Here is a 16467-nt window from a genome sequence, read left to right as displayed (position 1 = left end):
GGGGGGGAGGCGTGTGTCTTAAAAAAAAGAGAACCACTGTTCTAGGGTAAACACTTCCTATATTCTTTTTAATGTTTAATTTCTGGCGCGACAGCCCGATCTCAAGACCCACGCAGTTTGAAACGTTTCAACTGCTGAACATCACAGAAATCCTAAACGAAATTGACATAATTCGGATCACGAGTGTGATTTCAGATTGGCCACTCCAGTTTTAATTATTTCAGTGATGTGCTTATAAAAACGATTCGCGTGTGTTTTAGGTAGATTCGTTCTTTGTATGCGTAGAATCGGGGTAATAATATATCATATCTACGCATAGAAGAAGCGTGTTTGAAGCTAACATGGTTATGATGCTGTCAGCATTGTGTGTCATGGAACAGAACCAAAACTGGAATTAGTAAATCTATGAACAGATCGCTTCTCGCAGATCTAAATTTCGATCCTGTTCTAAAAAGCGGGACAACCGACTTTCATCTCTATAGTTTTTACAAATTGGTTATAGAGGTCTACCAGCCTATGAAATCTCGCCACTATGTTTCTGACGCGTGTACGATATCATCAACACAATATTTGGTTTGTTTTAAATAAGCACTTACATTATCTCCATGTCCTCGCTATGTAATCAAATACCGATATTGCGTTTTGGTTTATAATCCCAATTCTATATAGTGCGGCCCGCAAATGGATTCAGATGTTGAATGCGGCCCGCGAGCTCAAAAGTTTGCCCATCCCTGCATTACGGTGTAAGGCGATGGCGGCTTGGCACTGGATTTTCCTGCGAGAGACGGACATTCTTGTTAACTCGCAGCAAAATGCCTCGGACAAAGAGGTATTTACAGGAAAGCAATAAGTTAGATTAGAATTAAAAATAGAGCATAGGAAGATTTTACAAATTAAATTAGAATTAAAGCATAAGAACATTTCAAAAATTAGAGTAATACCAAATGTTATTCACGAAATAGAAACGTATTAACATTAATCCAACTAACGATCCATCATATCAATCACACCCTGACCGTATTTATAACCTGTCAACCCAAACGCAGACAAGAGCAACGAGGCAGGCGAGCCATCCAGCAGTGTAAATTCTATTGATACATATACCTCTATGCATTCGCCGCGCGAAAATCATTCATAAGCGCGACGGACACACTACGGCGTATACGAGATGAGATCACCAATACGTAAACTATGCCTAAGATGCTACAACGTAAATATGACACGCATAGGCAAATCCCGTCAGCTAAGCTGGCTTCAGTACTTCAGCGACGCCTTCGTGAACGCCCCCTGCTTCCAAAACCGCGCCGCCGCCAACATTGGGACCCATCTGATGGCCGAACCTGTCACGAGAAAACATGCCGTCTTTCCGAGCCGAACCTTAAACATACGGACTTACTTTTCGTAGCACAATTCTGCGAGATGCCTCATGCAGTCTTCGGTGTAAGCGTATTTGTAGAGGACGACGTACAGGAGGCAATGGACGATCAGCATGTAGAAGAAAAAGACGGTGCGAGCCGTCTTGTTGGAGAGGACGAATTTTCCGATGTTGAGAGTGAGCTGTTTATTAATTAACAAAACACATCTATAATAAAACTAGATGATCTATAAATAATATGTATTGAAATCGGAGGTGGTCAAAGTAGTCAGAAGTAAAGTAGAGAAGTCTGAGTGTAATAAAGTAGATGTAATGCCTTGATATTCTAGAGCAAGGGTGTAAAAAGACGATTAAAAGTAGAAGTAGCGGTTTGAAACATATGTCAAAAGCACCTCATGCAGTTTCTAAAACTCGCTGCATGGTCGTGTACTTTTAGCAGTTATCGACGGTGACCATTGTACTGTAGAAATGGTACGGTGTGACATTGCGACCACTCGAAATGACTGATGTATTCAGTTAACTGCGATAGAGATGTTATTTCGCCCAGTCGTTGAGACGATTTCTCTCATAAAAGTGATCCAAACGTATCTTAAAACTACTTTATACCTTACAGATTCATAGAGTGCAAAGAAAAAATTTCGCCCCCCCCCCAAAAAAAATAGAGAAGTTGAAGAGGTCTAGAAATAACCTCTTGAGCAAGGAGTACCAGTAGACAAAAACCAACTTGAGCACGCCAAAAAAGTAGAGGCACTTTGTTTCTGACCACCTCCGAACAACACAAATAATAACAGATAAGTAATTTCATGACTACAAGGGCACAGATGTAGTCATGATATTCAAATGTAAGAAGAATGGGAATTTGCTAATCAATCACAAGTAACGATTTGCATCGGTGGTTTGTTTCATAGAATTGCAGTACGAAAAACACGTTTAGTGCCATGAGCGGAATGGAAAGATTCTCAGCTTTTGATCATCATTATGAACATATGTCGGCTATACCTTGTCATGAGGACCCAAATTCATATATTTCCTTTGCTTTTCCCGCTTGTTAAAACTTGTGAAGGGGTCGATATGATCTTCGTATTGAGACGAGTAGCGTTTGGCAGTGGTATCGTCTTGTACCTGGATCTACGAAAGAAGGCGGTGCTTCCTCACAGTTTTAGTGAATGGCGATATCGCGATGTACCTTAGTCGAAGGGTAGCTCTGCAAGAACTTGATCTTTTCGTAAAGTTTCACGTTGTCTGTCCTCATTTGGTCCAATTCGTTTTGCTGGCGATTGTGATTTTGTTGCAGCATGTAGTTTTCCTAAGTGAGGAAACTTCGAAAGTGTAGATGTCGCAGCGTAACAATTTGACAGTGGAAAGCGGTTCCTTGATGGACGTTGACGACAAAGATCACTATGATAGTACCCTTAACATCGTAAGTATTACACATACGGCAGTGGTTATTGACCGGGGTTCCACGGCGTGATCATTAGCCGAATTGTGAATGCCGTGGGTGTGGCAAGGGGGTTGGGTTTAGAAGGGAAACTACGTCTTTTTGAAATGCCGATTCCATCTTCAAGAATTATAAGCTCATTTGTAATCAATAGTTTTTGCTGCAGTTAAATCCGTGGAAAGTTGCATTTATTCATTTATTTTTGAAAAAAGTTGCATTTTGACCACATTTTGCTCGGTTGACTAAAAAAAAAGGTCAATTTTCCGGCTCAGCTCCCGAAATACCCGTAAAAGCGTTACTTCGGTGCTGATTTACGGTGTTTCAGTTGAATTTGGCTGTGTATTTCACCAAAATTGAAAATACTTCCATGAAAAATCGAAAAAGTTGCATGATAAATATGGACAAAAGTTGCACTATAAGATTCCTTCAAACAGCTTAAAACAGCATTCTACATATCTTACGAGTATTTAGGAAGCTGCCGGAAGCTGTAAAAAAAAGTTGCAAAAACTTGCCTTAGTAATCAAGAAAATGGTATCATCCTGTTTCCGTTTTGACCAACAACATGATGAAGCCTCACATTTCTGAACTGGTATTTGAAAGGGAAACATCAGATGTGCATTTCTGTCACTCAAATAAATGAACAGCTATTTGAAAAATGTCACTCAATAAATCACAATTTTGTCACTTGAAGGAGCCGTTACTCCGTCAACTATCACTTTGTTGATACACAACCTACACATAAATAACCCCATTCATAAGAAAAAAAGAACAATACTCATATTCCTGTACCCTACCTGAGTTACCACCAGACATGGGGTAATCGCGATTAGTAATCGTAATCGATTACGACGATTACAGCATTTTCAAATAATCGTAATCGCAATCGATTACATTCGAAAAAATTCCGAAGTAATCGTAATCGTAATCGACTACTTCCCATATCTAATCGATTTCTCTGTGAAAGAACGATTACTTATTATTTTTGCAAGGACTATGACATAAATTGAACATTCGTGAACAAGGAAGAGATATTATACCAGGCTCGTGACAGCACAAACGTCTGATTTTCAAACGCCACAGCTCATTATTACGTCGGAAACAGCCTATTAGCTTTGTGCGTCATTACGTAAGAAGTATCCACACTAAATAGATATTCGATATACGTACGTCGTACATTCGTGTCATTGTAAGAACACCCGCCGTGCTGTATATCAGGTTATCAACACGTTCCACACGCCACTACCTCGCAGCAGTATAATTTATCTCCGCTCTGCCTAGTTTCAAATAATAACTTATGGTTGATGTTTGGTTATGCTTATGCTTAGTTAAACGCAATTTGACCGTAGCTGCTTGGCGAGCAGTAGGCCTATCTAGTAGGCTACGTACGTACATCGGACAAAGATTTGAAATTTTGTACTCGTCAAATAAATCATTGCGATTTCCACAACGAAGCAGTACAAATCAACAGCTGGTGATATACATATATGAAAACCGAGTCGTTTTTGCCGTTTCTCGTAACAGCAGCTTGCAGTACAATATCTGTATTAAGTTGAAGGCAGAATTTTATGTTCGCTTCGTCTAATTCTCATATGACTCTACTTAAAAGGGCGCCAATCGTTATTTCACAATTCTTTACTCAACATTGGGACCTGCCGCCATGGCCACGGGCTTATATATGTTAGCATTGGTTGTAGCTGGAATCAGGACCAAAACAGCAAGTCGTCCCCTATAGGGTGGTAATCGCAAGTTGAAGACTGAATTTCGTCGCAAATTGCATTATATTACTATTGATTTTTAATCCTCTCTCAGCCCCCGATGGTCAGATTACCCTGCAGAGTTTGTTCGTTTGCTTGTTTGTTTGAGGTAATCTTGGTGTTTGCCGACTACAACGGTCAGTTACACCAGGCCGATTTTCTGCATGATTGATTCCGAATCTGCCGACTTGTAGCACGGCCCACTTCTAGGCTTATGTTAAGACACCGCTTACGCGGATGAGGCGGCGAGGAGGAGCCTAGATAAACCTCCATCACTTAGAAAGGAATTCTGTAATTGACCTCGGTCGGACTCGAACCCGCAAACCAATGGCGTTGCAGCCGTGGATTATACCACTGCGCTATATCTCGCCACACAATCACCTACATGTAGAGCTGGGGGCACGTAATTCATAATAACCTCTGGTATCTTGTTATAATTACTTAAGCGTATGTTGTTAATTCGTGACCTCCGGTTTGTTATATAATCAAACTATATTGTAGTGACTCAAGCGTAGCAGACTAGAAGAAAAACTTTCGTGAGACGCACAAACAAATCGTTGTCTTTATATCTGACTGCATGTCTAGCAACTCAAGTTGTAAATTACCATGGTCAGTGGCCACATTAACTACAATAGGACAGGAAAACATTTTCATCATGGGAAAAAAAGCATTCAATCCGTCAATGCGGCCATTGAACTTAACAATCAAGTCAAATGATCCATTGGTTTGATAGTCAGATAGCGTTGTAAAACGTGTTGCAACACCACCTGCACTTATTTTAGTCTGATGATGAGCAGACTTAAATTTGAGTGACGATCCAAACGCATTTGAGTGTGAGCATACTTTTTGACGTGAGTTGAGTAACGAAATCGTTGCTGAGTAGAGAATCGCTACTCGACAGCAAAGGAATTGGTCTCCACCCTTAATTAGAAACTCCAGATTCCAAGCCAAGCAAGTGTAATTTTTGAATAATAATTTTTTTGTTTGTTCCTAATTGATTTTATAATATTTCTGTTTGATTTTCCAACGCGAATGGGAGCCGCAAGTAGGCTAGCTCGGAGCCGCGGTTGGGAATCACTGATCTAGAGAGGATTTTCAAGTTAATTAGATCACTAGAAAATACTCTATAACTTTACGGTTTACGAAATACTTTTTGAGTCCCCTTCGAGCTCGCTCCCCACCCTATTGGGAAATTTGGGGTGCGGCAATTATGGCCCAGGCAAGAATGCAAATCATTGGGCGCGATAAATTGAACTCTATAAAAATGGGCAATGGGTACATTATGACGTAAAAAGCAAATGAGGCATCTCTTTTAAAGGGAGTTTGTTATCTCATTAGGCCTCTTCAGCGCAATCCATATATTGTCTTCTAACATAGCTTCCAAGATGCAAAATAAATGTAATCGTGAGTAATCGTGATTACTTTTCCAATGTAATCGTAATCGTAATCGACTACTTCATGATTTTGCTGTAATCGTAATCGTAATCGCAATCGCGTCATTCAGAAGTAATCGTAATCACAATCGATTACAATCATGAAGTAATCACCCCATGTCTGGTTACCACCATTACAAATTAGGGGTTTCGAATCAAATTTCGTGGTAGTACATTTCAAGTTTCGATCATGAAGGTATTATGTCTACAAGGTACCTATTCTAAATGCATATTGAGGCTCCACATGCATACAAAACAAAATTAATTATAATAACACAATTTGTAACACCAGTATCTTGCTTCTAAAACAAATTGGTCACAGGCAGAGGACAGGAGCAGGCTTGCTTGCGTTCGAGTCTGATATGTTTGAGATGAGCTCAAAACGGCTAATAGAAAGGACAGCAACACCCGAGTAACTGAGACTTACACATGCCGACTTCGCAAATAACTATTTGTGACGGAAGTTGTTCAATAACCTGAAATTTTTCATAATGGTTCTGTGTAGTCCAGCACCATTACCAATTCTTCACAAGACTGTGGACCTTACAACTCCTACGCTTTGATCATGGTCTCCCCATACAATTTATATCTGGCCTGCTTGCAAAACAGGCTGCACCCCTTTCCCCACACTCCAAACAAATTGGCAATCGAAATATATGCACTCACAGCTTCAAGCTCCTGATTTTTCAACCGGAACCGTTCTCTTTGACTCGTAACAATGGCAAGAAGCGAGCTGCTTGACGATCCATCCGCTGGAATATCGAAATGAATAATGAAAGCAAGAACCGGTAAGTATATCATAACGCCACAAACCATCGAAATGCTGCACGGCTCCGGCCATCAGCTCGGTGGACATTCCTGAAGGCGGATTAGCAGCGCCCTGGAACATGTGATACAGTTTAGTTAATGTACTGTGCAACAGTGTGCGGTTTGACAGAATTGTTAGGCTCTTGTAATAATCAAGTTATATAATACCCACTTATATACATACAGGACTACCCAATCTAAAGGGAAAATTACGGATCTTGACAGAATATGAACTAGTCAATAAAGATATGACTAATGTAAAATCGGACGGCACATAACAGAATGTCAAGCTGCACAGCAGCACCATCAGTCATCTTACGTTACAAGAGACGTATTCCGAAATAGTAAATCGGAATGGTGCTTCTTATTAAATTTTATCGCTCAGGTCACATGTATATCACACTTGATACACACAATGCATATACTTTGCTCCTACTCTAGATACGATCATATTACGGCCCCCGCAAACACCAAAAACAAACTCACATCGGCTGCAGGTCTGTATGTGGACGGAGCACCCTGCACGGTGACCAGATCCTGTTCCAATTGTTTGATCAACTTGTGTTGCTGGTCAACCTTGACCGTCATTTCCTTGTTATCTTTTTCCGCTATGTCACATCGTTCTACAGATACCGCAATCGAACAAAGCACGTTAACATCGAAAATGCACGTATTCCGAACGCAACAAAATTCCAAGCTCCGTGGTGCGCATCGTCTCAAGCTCGGCAGCGTTCCCCAACAAAATCAGACAGTGTATAATTCCATATTTTATTTGCAGAGAACAAATAGGAACACTATCAGGACAGACGACACATTTCCGAAAGTACCTGATTTACACCAAGACGATTCTTTCTACAAAAAGTTGAATAAATATAAACCGACATTGCTCGCTAACATGATTGCTGCGTTGATAATATGATGTTCACAAAAAAATCAAGAATTGCAGGGTACAAACGACGAGATCGGCGCATCCCCGAGAAAAGCTAAAAATTGACATACTGGTGACCAAGGGGGAGGGGTGGGGGCAAGAAGCAACTGATATTCGTAAAAAACATTTGATCAAAACAAAATGATCGATGAAAAAGATGTGAGCAGTTGTTGACTTTGTACTATATTGCACTTGTACCATTTGCTAGTACTATTCCAAGTTACGCAGCACTGGAAGTCAAATAAACAAGTCAAGGCAGTAGACGAATTAGCGAGGTACCAAACAGGAAAAGATATCAATGTGACATGTAGGGGTCGCTGCTAGTAAAACAGAAACAAGCTCAATTACAATGTGCTCAACGTGCACCAGTTGAATTTCCGTTCATAAAAATAGCATGATTCGTTGTGACATTCAGAACTTCGCCTTGAACGTGATAAGGTGGCGGTAAATTCGGTTTAAAATCATTATGTAGTAGTGCGTACTTTCGCATTATGAAGAATTCATCGGAATTAAAGAACAGGGATAATTTTGTTAAGAGCGTGACAAGTTTGTAAAATTGATAAAAGTATTCTGTGAAAGGACAAAAAAATAGCCCAACGCTACCACAAGTCGTAATGAAAAAAAAAACTGGTGGTAAGCTATGCGTCGCGCTTGAATGCAAGGTAGTAGGTCTGTTAACGTGATTATAATAGGTAAAGAAGAAAAAATTGCTACATAGCTTCTGGTATTTGGATCAGACGGTATATCACAGTATGAATCTCGACGTAAAAAATTTGTAGTCCCGATTGTGCTAGGCTTCACTCAACACATAATGAAAAACGGACAGGCGACTTGATAGCTGCCATAACGTTAAAACTCCCATCTCAAATCGTCGTCGATATCTTTGCCCGCGACCGACAAAAAGTTAGACGGATGATCGGCGACCAGCTGACACGCCTCGGACTTAATAGGACTTGAGGTACTGTTATCAGACGTTCCATCAGTCGTGACAGACGTCCAAATCAGGCCATTACCTTGGTTGGACGTATGATTTTCAGAGGATCGCAAAGTGTCAATCTCTGCATCACTGTGGAACGCCATATTTTTCATCAATTCCACGTGGGAATTGTTATTCATGTTATTATTGCCAGTGAGCAGCATCTCGTAACGGGGTCTGTTCAAGTTAACGAAGCGATGGCCTATCGATTGCGCGTTAGCCAACGCCACGTGACTATCCATGTGATTCATTGAGGGTAATGTCGAATTCAGTAGCGAAGACGCCCCGGGCAAACCAACGCCTTGCCCGTACCCTGTCGACTTTTTAGGGGTCAAAGTGTAGACCGAGGGCAGTACGCCATTTGACTGCGGACTTGAAGGCGACGAGGGGATATCGCTACTGGTCACGGGTACAAATGAGCTTTCGTTGGGCAAGTCTGGGGAGTAGTCTTTGTGGTGTCGTGTTTGATGGCTGTCAAGGTTTGTGAAAAGCTGACCGGGCGGTGACGAATAGTGTAAGGTTTCGTGAACGGCTTTGGGTTGCATGTAAGAAGAGATGGAGACAGAATCGTTCAAACTGTCTTCTGGAGGTTTAAAGATGTCTGAAAGGGAGTTAGACGGAGGGTAGGAGTATGCGGGACTGAACATAGCGTCGCCCGATTGAAGCTGTACCATTTTTGCCTCGTCCTTAACGTGCATAATCGAACGGGCGTACATATCGTCGGGAGAGTGTAAATTCTGAAAGTGCTGCTCTAGGGACTCGTTTTTTATGCGGCCTGTTTGGACGCAATGATCGTATTCTGCGGGCGACTGGTCGTTGTCGGACCTGCCCCACGAAGAACTCGAAGAAACCGCGCCCGAGTCTCTACTACGGCGTGCCGCGGGCCCGTTAGATTCCAGAGCGTGATCGTTTTTAAAAGAGAAAGAACGCTGGAAATTCATGGTGCTGGTGCGAGTCTGATTGGAAGCGCTGCCGGCGCGGGGCGGCAGAGTGATCCCCTCTAGAAGTTCCTTCACGGATTGCTTCGATCCGCCTTGCTTCTTGTGGTTGCTAGCGGTGGCCGCGTCGCGCGCCAGCTCGCCCGGAAAGAACCCCCTTTTCACTCTCGACCTGAAAACGAGAGAACTCGTTGTAGAACGATCCACAGAATGAAAGAGATGGGAGTTGCGAAACGGAAATCACAAAGATAGCGTGCGGTTGCACCGCTTAGTTGAGCCAGCGATACTCCTGAGTGTAACTGAGTACTGAGTACTCCTGACGGGCAAAATGGAGTGGCCGAGTCAATAGATTACGAATATTCAGAGGCGGTCAAAGTAGTCACCATTGCTACTCAAGTAGAAGTAGAAGTAACACCGAAATTTCTACTCAAGTAGAAGTAGGAGTGGTGGTTCACAAGTAAGTAAGTAAGTAGGTATTCTACGCTTATTTTTGCCTACAAAACTGAAAACTGTCAAGTAGAAGTAGAAGTAGTCTAAAATCATAACTACTTAAAAAGTAGTGTGAGTAGGAAAAATCTACTTCAAGTACTTCAAAAAGTAGAAGTACTTCGTTACTGACCACCTCTGCGAATATTAGTACTCCGGGTCGAGTAACTTTTATGGGATCACGGAGATTGTGCTTCGTGCGAACGTATCGGATTGTTTACAGGGACTTACACAGAGGAATTTTGTATATACCTGATTGAGAATTACTTCAGTTATATATAACGTGTGTTGCTTGTGATATGTTTTGGATAATGTGGTAGTGCTACAACCGATCTAGGTTTCAAGGTTTCCGTGGAGGGAAATATCGAAACTAAAGTCACCGTTGCTCATACGTCGTGCTGGGAGGGGTCGTATAATTCAAGTACCAGAAAAACTCAACTCGCACCGCTCGAGTCATTGCGCCCAGATTTGGTTACAACTAGCATCATATTTGTCTGCTTTGACAACGGAAATGCGAAGACACCGCAAGGACAAACCACCATAGTTTTACAGCCGAGTCTTTGGTCTGACCCGGTCATGGTACGAACAGACAACCGACCGAATCAAAGAGTCGGAGGCTCTTTAACAAATTATCTTGTCGGATATCTTTGTGATTTTTCATACGAGTGTCATGTCATAAAACCATCTGACGATAACGTGTTGTACACTACAGACTCTTAGTTGCCAGATTGGTTCGATACATAAAAAGCATAGCAAAAGTTAGGGTTGGGCACAACGCACAATGATACGAGTACTCAAATACGCATGAAGTGTTCATCGGCACGATTCAAATTCAGCAGCGGGAGATTTCCTCGAGTACTGAAATTATACAGTTACCCTTTTCGACTAACAGTTACATTGTTATCAACGAGAACACTGTTCCGATACGTAGTATTAAAATCGTATCACGTCATCCAAAACATGCAGTAGAAGTCGACGAACTTAAGTGGAAACGACATTTCTGAGTAGAAACGATCGAGCCACAGCGTTGTCACAAAGTGTAACGAAACAGGTATGGTCGATACGATGCCAAATTCTTCTTCACATGGTGCACACAAGGCATTATTGTCTTTGTGGCATTACAGAATGTTATGTTAGAATCAGAGGCAGTTGAATACGGGCACCGTACTCGACTTGAAGCCAAATTTTGATTCAAAATCTAATCTAGGAAATGAGCGTACCCATGCACTTAACACCTCAGAATCACTGCCATATTCCTATCGAAGTTGTTCTTACAATTCCGATACTTATGACGTAGTGAACGTTAGTCTCATCCCTTTATGAGCTCTTCACAGCATACCTGTAATTGTGAAACCAGTTGACGATTGTAGTTGCTTTCCTTCCCAGTTTGACTGCCAAAAGTTCGACAGTCTCCTGTGATGGGTAAGGCTCTATACCGTAGGCACGCCGCAAGACCTCTTTCTCCTCCGTCGTAAGAACTATCCTTTGTTTCTTGACTGGAGACATACTGTGCACACCGCCATCGGTACGCTGCCTTTTACCGCCTGCAATGGAGTGTCATGCGTGTAGTTTACACTCAAAGGGATTTCTGTCACTCTTAACATATATTTATTAATTCTATGAAAGCAATTAAATGCTTATATTTATGATATCGAGGTTCCTTCCATAACATACACAATGCGCGACACCTTGAGAGCAAAATACCAGTTAGATAGACAGTGTCACTTGTTCAAGCAACACTTACCGCTTAGCTATAGAAATCAAAACGGAAGCGGAATTCACAAAATATATTAAAACACTTGCTTAACTTGAAATACAGAATATAAGTCTGACATTTGTAACCGATTACAGTCAAACCCCTCGGAAATGTATTGACATGAGAATATTTCCCATTGATTTAAAGCACTACAAGTAGCTGCATTCATCTTAACTACAAGCATGTGCAGATACTTGGGTGTGACTTCAATTCCATAGTCTCCGACAAGATCAGAATGGCGATCTTGGGCTAAATGCCAGGTCACTGCTTTCTAGAGAGCAGCAATTCGATATTCAAGTCATTTTGGAAATGATTTACGTTTACACCACAGTTGCTGTAGTTTCTCCAAAGCTTCGAAATATCCACGAAACACTCACAGAAGCTCGGTCAACGATAGTGTATCGCCAAGATATAAAAAGTTATCATGAATACTGGTTTACTGCTCATGAAACCATGGTAAATACGTTCTGATTATGTTTATCATTATTTCTTCAAAAATTATTGTTCAGGCATGAAGATGCTCCGATGCTGATTTTATCAAAATACATTCCCCTCACCCCATTTCTTTTCCATCCACCTCTCCAGCTTCAGGTTTTTCAGCTGTTCGATGTTGTTCGGATTCGCTAGCCACAGCTGCATCCGGACGAATGGCTCGCGGCCCTTCAGACTGAGCGATTTCCAGATTTTGGGCCGTGATAGCAAGTCGCTGACAGATCCCTGCGTCAAACCCAGCACAGCTTGACCGAATATCCGCTGTCCTGCGAAGTCACGCCAAAATAATACTGGGGCGAAACACACCGGATTGGCAGGAATTTGTTTTATATTGACATTAAATTACAAAGGCGGGCAAAATAGTCAGAGTCGGTGCTCGAACAGAAGGCCGCAAATTTTGGCTCGATTACAAATATCTGTACCGACTTCTAAGACAAGTGAAAACCACTTCGTGTGGAAGAAGAAAATGAAGACTCCAAAAGTAGCCAAGTAGGCTAGGCAGCTTTATAAAGTAGATTTGGCCATGGGGTCAGATATTGTTAGAGGTCAATCGGAACTGCAGGGTGCATCTTTGCGACTGACGAAACACTACTATTTACGGTGATAAGCGGCTTGTTATCCAGTTGATATGGCAATTTAACCTATAAAAGAGGACGCAAACATATCCCTAAAATGCTTTCTACTAAAAAAATTCAAGTAAAAAAGTAGTTTCGTCTAAAAGAACGGTCAAGTAGAAGAGGAAGCGGTATAAAAACAATCCACTGGAGTTAGTAACACAAGTAGGCAAAACCTACTCCGGTACTGCAAAAAATCAAGTAGGCTAATTCCTTACCGACCACGTATGCTTAGATACCAGAGAAAAACAGCGGTCTGCGGATCATCAGTTAAGTTAGTTCCTTACAATTCAGACATGGTATCAAAATTTTTATAATTACTGAAATGGATGTGGTCCTTCCTGCAATCAAAATTATCCAGACAAGAAGAGCTGATAATTCTATTAACAAGACCAATCACAATTTCTATCACATCTGCACCTACTCTATCCATAGTCGTCAACAAAGCACCGTGATATGTCCTATTCTCTCTTCAACGAGGCAAGCACCACGGCACAGACCATCTGCCAACATCAACCTCTCCTGATTGTGACCTAATAAAGCAGATGCCGTGACATTGTCTGCCTGGTGCATTGTGCTGAGGGAGAATACTAGCCCATCTGATGTTCCAGATGTAATTAGTGGAAAGAACAGAAAAAAGCCCCGATTCCAGATGGAGTGTTATTAGTAATCTGTTGAGTACGAGACATACATACTCTCAACAGCAAGAGCTGCAACTCTGATTTCTATACATGACACTGTCACTGGTCTAGTTCTGACTGCCCTTCCTGTGCTTATCTACAAGACCAGCCAAAACTGCTCTATGCTGCTGACTTCCATATTCTCAAACACATATTGTTAGTGAAAGCTGTGCTTACAAATGTAATTAATATTAATGTTAACAGTAACGCAACTATCATGTTGAAAAGGGTTCGACAACAAAACTAATCCTGGATTCCATTGCAATAAAATGACACCTCAAAATGATACACACCATAAAACGGATAAATTTGCTCACAAAGACACTTGCACAGAGACTAAGTTTGTCCACACGGAAGCTATTTTCCTAAGTCTGTTATCTCAGATAGTTAAGACATACTTTGGTCGAGAAACCACATATATTTAGCAATTAATCCGAGGTGGCTACTTTTAATCTTGCAGCATGTATCTCAGTCACTGATGCAAAACGAAAGAAGAAACTACAAATAGGTGCAATTTTCGAAAAAATAAATTTAGTTACAGTGATTCTGGGGCAATTTTACTCGAACATGACAAAAAAAACTACTTTCCACTTTGCAAAACCAAAAGTGTGTCAGTACTCACCGATGTTATGCTCTGTCAGCAATTGCTTCACGGCCTTCGTCACGTGGACAGTGTCCAGTTGCGGGCAGTTGGCGGCCAGCTCCTGTATGTTCAGCATCTGCTGGAGGGGCGTCATCGGCAGGCCGTGGCCAGACTGGTCAACGACGTGTCCCGCGTTCGGATTGTAATGACCGTGGCCCGGTGGTGGTTCGTGTAGAGGCGGCGAGTCTTCGTGGCGCGGAATCTGTCCCGACCGCACGCTCTCCAGTGGGGACACGCGGCCCACGGATTGGGAGCTTTGGGGCGAGTGCGCCGCGCTCGAAGGAGAGGATAGGTTCGTGTACTGTCCCGGCGCGTTACTCGACGGTACGTTGTGAGTTTGAATCTGAAGATAACGTACATTCATCCCAGACGAGAAAATCAAAGAGAAAACTTAGTCAGGAAAACTAAGCTGAAGGGTTGATTTTTAGGACATGACCAAAATATTTCAAGTGGAAGTAGAAAATGAACTTACAAAATATATTTGGGTAAGTAGTTTTATAATGTAAATTTGGTCGAATGACGAATGCAAAATCAGTAATCGTGAAACGGGGAGGTTATTCTGCCCGATTGTCACGACAAATTCATGACAATTTCATTAGAAAAATGGGATACGACCTATCCCTAAAATACTGTAATCTCAACAAAATACAAATCGCACTCGTAAGTACAAGATCATTTAATTTCACTGCAACGAATGTAGCTCTGCTAGCGGCTTGAGTACTTCAAAAGAGTATAAGTACTTCGTTCGTGATCATATCATATAAGTTACTGGTTGCTGTAATATTCAGATGGAGACCACCGCAAAGTGGGACAGGTGGTCAGCGACTGTAACCGCTATCTACTAAGTCACATGAGATATGCAAAATCTGCGCTTTGAAGTAAGGGTGGTTGACAACACAACAATGAAGGGTTAAAATTTTAACATGATTTTAGAAAGGCAGTTTCATCTCAAGAGGCCGCAGGTTGCTGCAACTGTACATTAGGAACTTTGACAGGGCACTAACTCAATAACGACTGATTTAGGCAGTACAACCCAACAAACAATATATTTTATGTGAATTAAAAAATTCTGTTCAAGTGACCGGGGACGGAATCTGACTTTACTCAAACCCGCTCAAGGATAAAAACCTGAAGTCCATCAGGTCCACCACCAAATCGTTTACGGCCCCAGAAAACCAGAGCTTTACAAATCACTAGATAGGCCAATGCCACAGACTTTCGTGAAACATAATACCAACAGTGACAAGCTGAAAACCACGGATGAACACACAGCGTCGGTGGACAAGTTCAAGACAAGAGATTACGATGCACAGCTCGGAAATACAGATTTTCCCATCATAAATAATATATACAGAACGAATGTAGTGCGAAAAGCAACCAGCTGACAAGGCCCCACGGTTAAGACACTCAATTGGCATATGACATTTCATGTTTGATTCGTTCACAGAATACAAAATGCTTGATATACAAGCTAAATATTTTTCAGGCTTCCACGAGAACTTCAAGGCTACCGACAGAACAACAATAAAGTATTACCTGTGTCTTGGATAAATTAACGGGATATAAAGTCGGCGAAGTAGATGAGCTTCTGGAAGCAGTATCCGGATCGGTGACATCTCCTAAATTAAATATTTGCGGGTTGTCAAAATGAACCCAAAAGTAGCATAACAGTATGCTAATGTTACTTCGAGGAAATGGCGAATTGCAATTTCCGTGACTCTAATAGCGCGTGGTTATAATGCCACAAAGTGGTGTTGAATTTGTATTATTCAACATCGTGCGAATGCAAGTGAGGGCGTAATCGTGATCATTTCGGGAACATGACAAAGTGATGAATTGAGGCAGAGAAAAATCTAGTACCCGACTGGTTTGAATATTAACCTTCAGTAGAGCACAGTTTTCAAGTATCTTTTGTTATGATTTAATACTCATCAGGAAAACTGACATATTTTGGATATGTACCTTTTATGCGACCATAACAAGTTACACCAGTTCCCTTTCATCAGAACTATTCTCCTAATGTTAACTATGACTGTGACATAACGTCGCCGGTTAATCCAAACTTCAAACAAATCTTGTTTTCCTGAAAACACTGTACAAAGAGTGCAGTGTGCACCCAGAAGATTTATGGTTTTCATGCTGTGCCA

The 16467-nt window shown here is 41.6% G+C and overlaps 1 protein-coding gene across 1 annotated transcript in view; it reads right to left on the bottom strand.

Moving 5' to 3' along the window:
* Positions 1 to 7561: 7561 nt before the first annotated feature.
* The window catches only part of LOC145448721 (homeobox protein cut-like 1), a 51697-nt gene continuing 42791 nt past the window's right edge, over positions 7562 to 16467 (bottom strand). The window contains exons 21-25 of the mRNA XM_080327184.1: positions 15857 to 15939; positions 14300 to 14663; positions 12449 to 12649; positions 11475 to 11679; positions 7562 to 9821 (exon numbers count right to left, since the gene is read on the bottom strand). Of these exons, the coding sequence (XP_080183310.1) occupies positions 8585 to 9821; positions 11475 to 11679; positions 12449 to 12649; positions 14300 to 14663; positions 15857 to 15939 (2090 nt within the window). The 3' untranslated portion in view covers positions 7562 to 8584. The remainder of the gene's footprint in view (positions 9822 to 11474; positions 11680 to 12448; positions 12650 to 14299; positions 14664 to 15856; positions 15940 to 16467) is intronic.

The sequence above is a fragment of the Botryllus schlosseri genome, chromosome 10 (genome assembly GCF_051294905.1).
Source record: "Botryllus schlosseri isolate E-star chromosome 10, Bs_hap1, whole genome shotgun sequence".
In the NCBI taxonomy this organism is placed as follows: Eukaryota; Metazoa; Chordata; class Ascidiacea; order Stolidobranchia; family Styelidae; genus Botryllus; species Botryllus schlosseri.
Note: the sequence above shows the minus strand (reverse complement) of the source record. Positions and strands in the feature narration are given on the sequence as shown.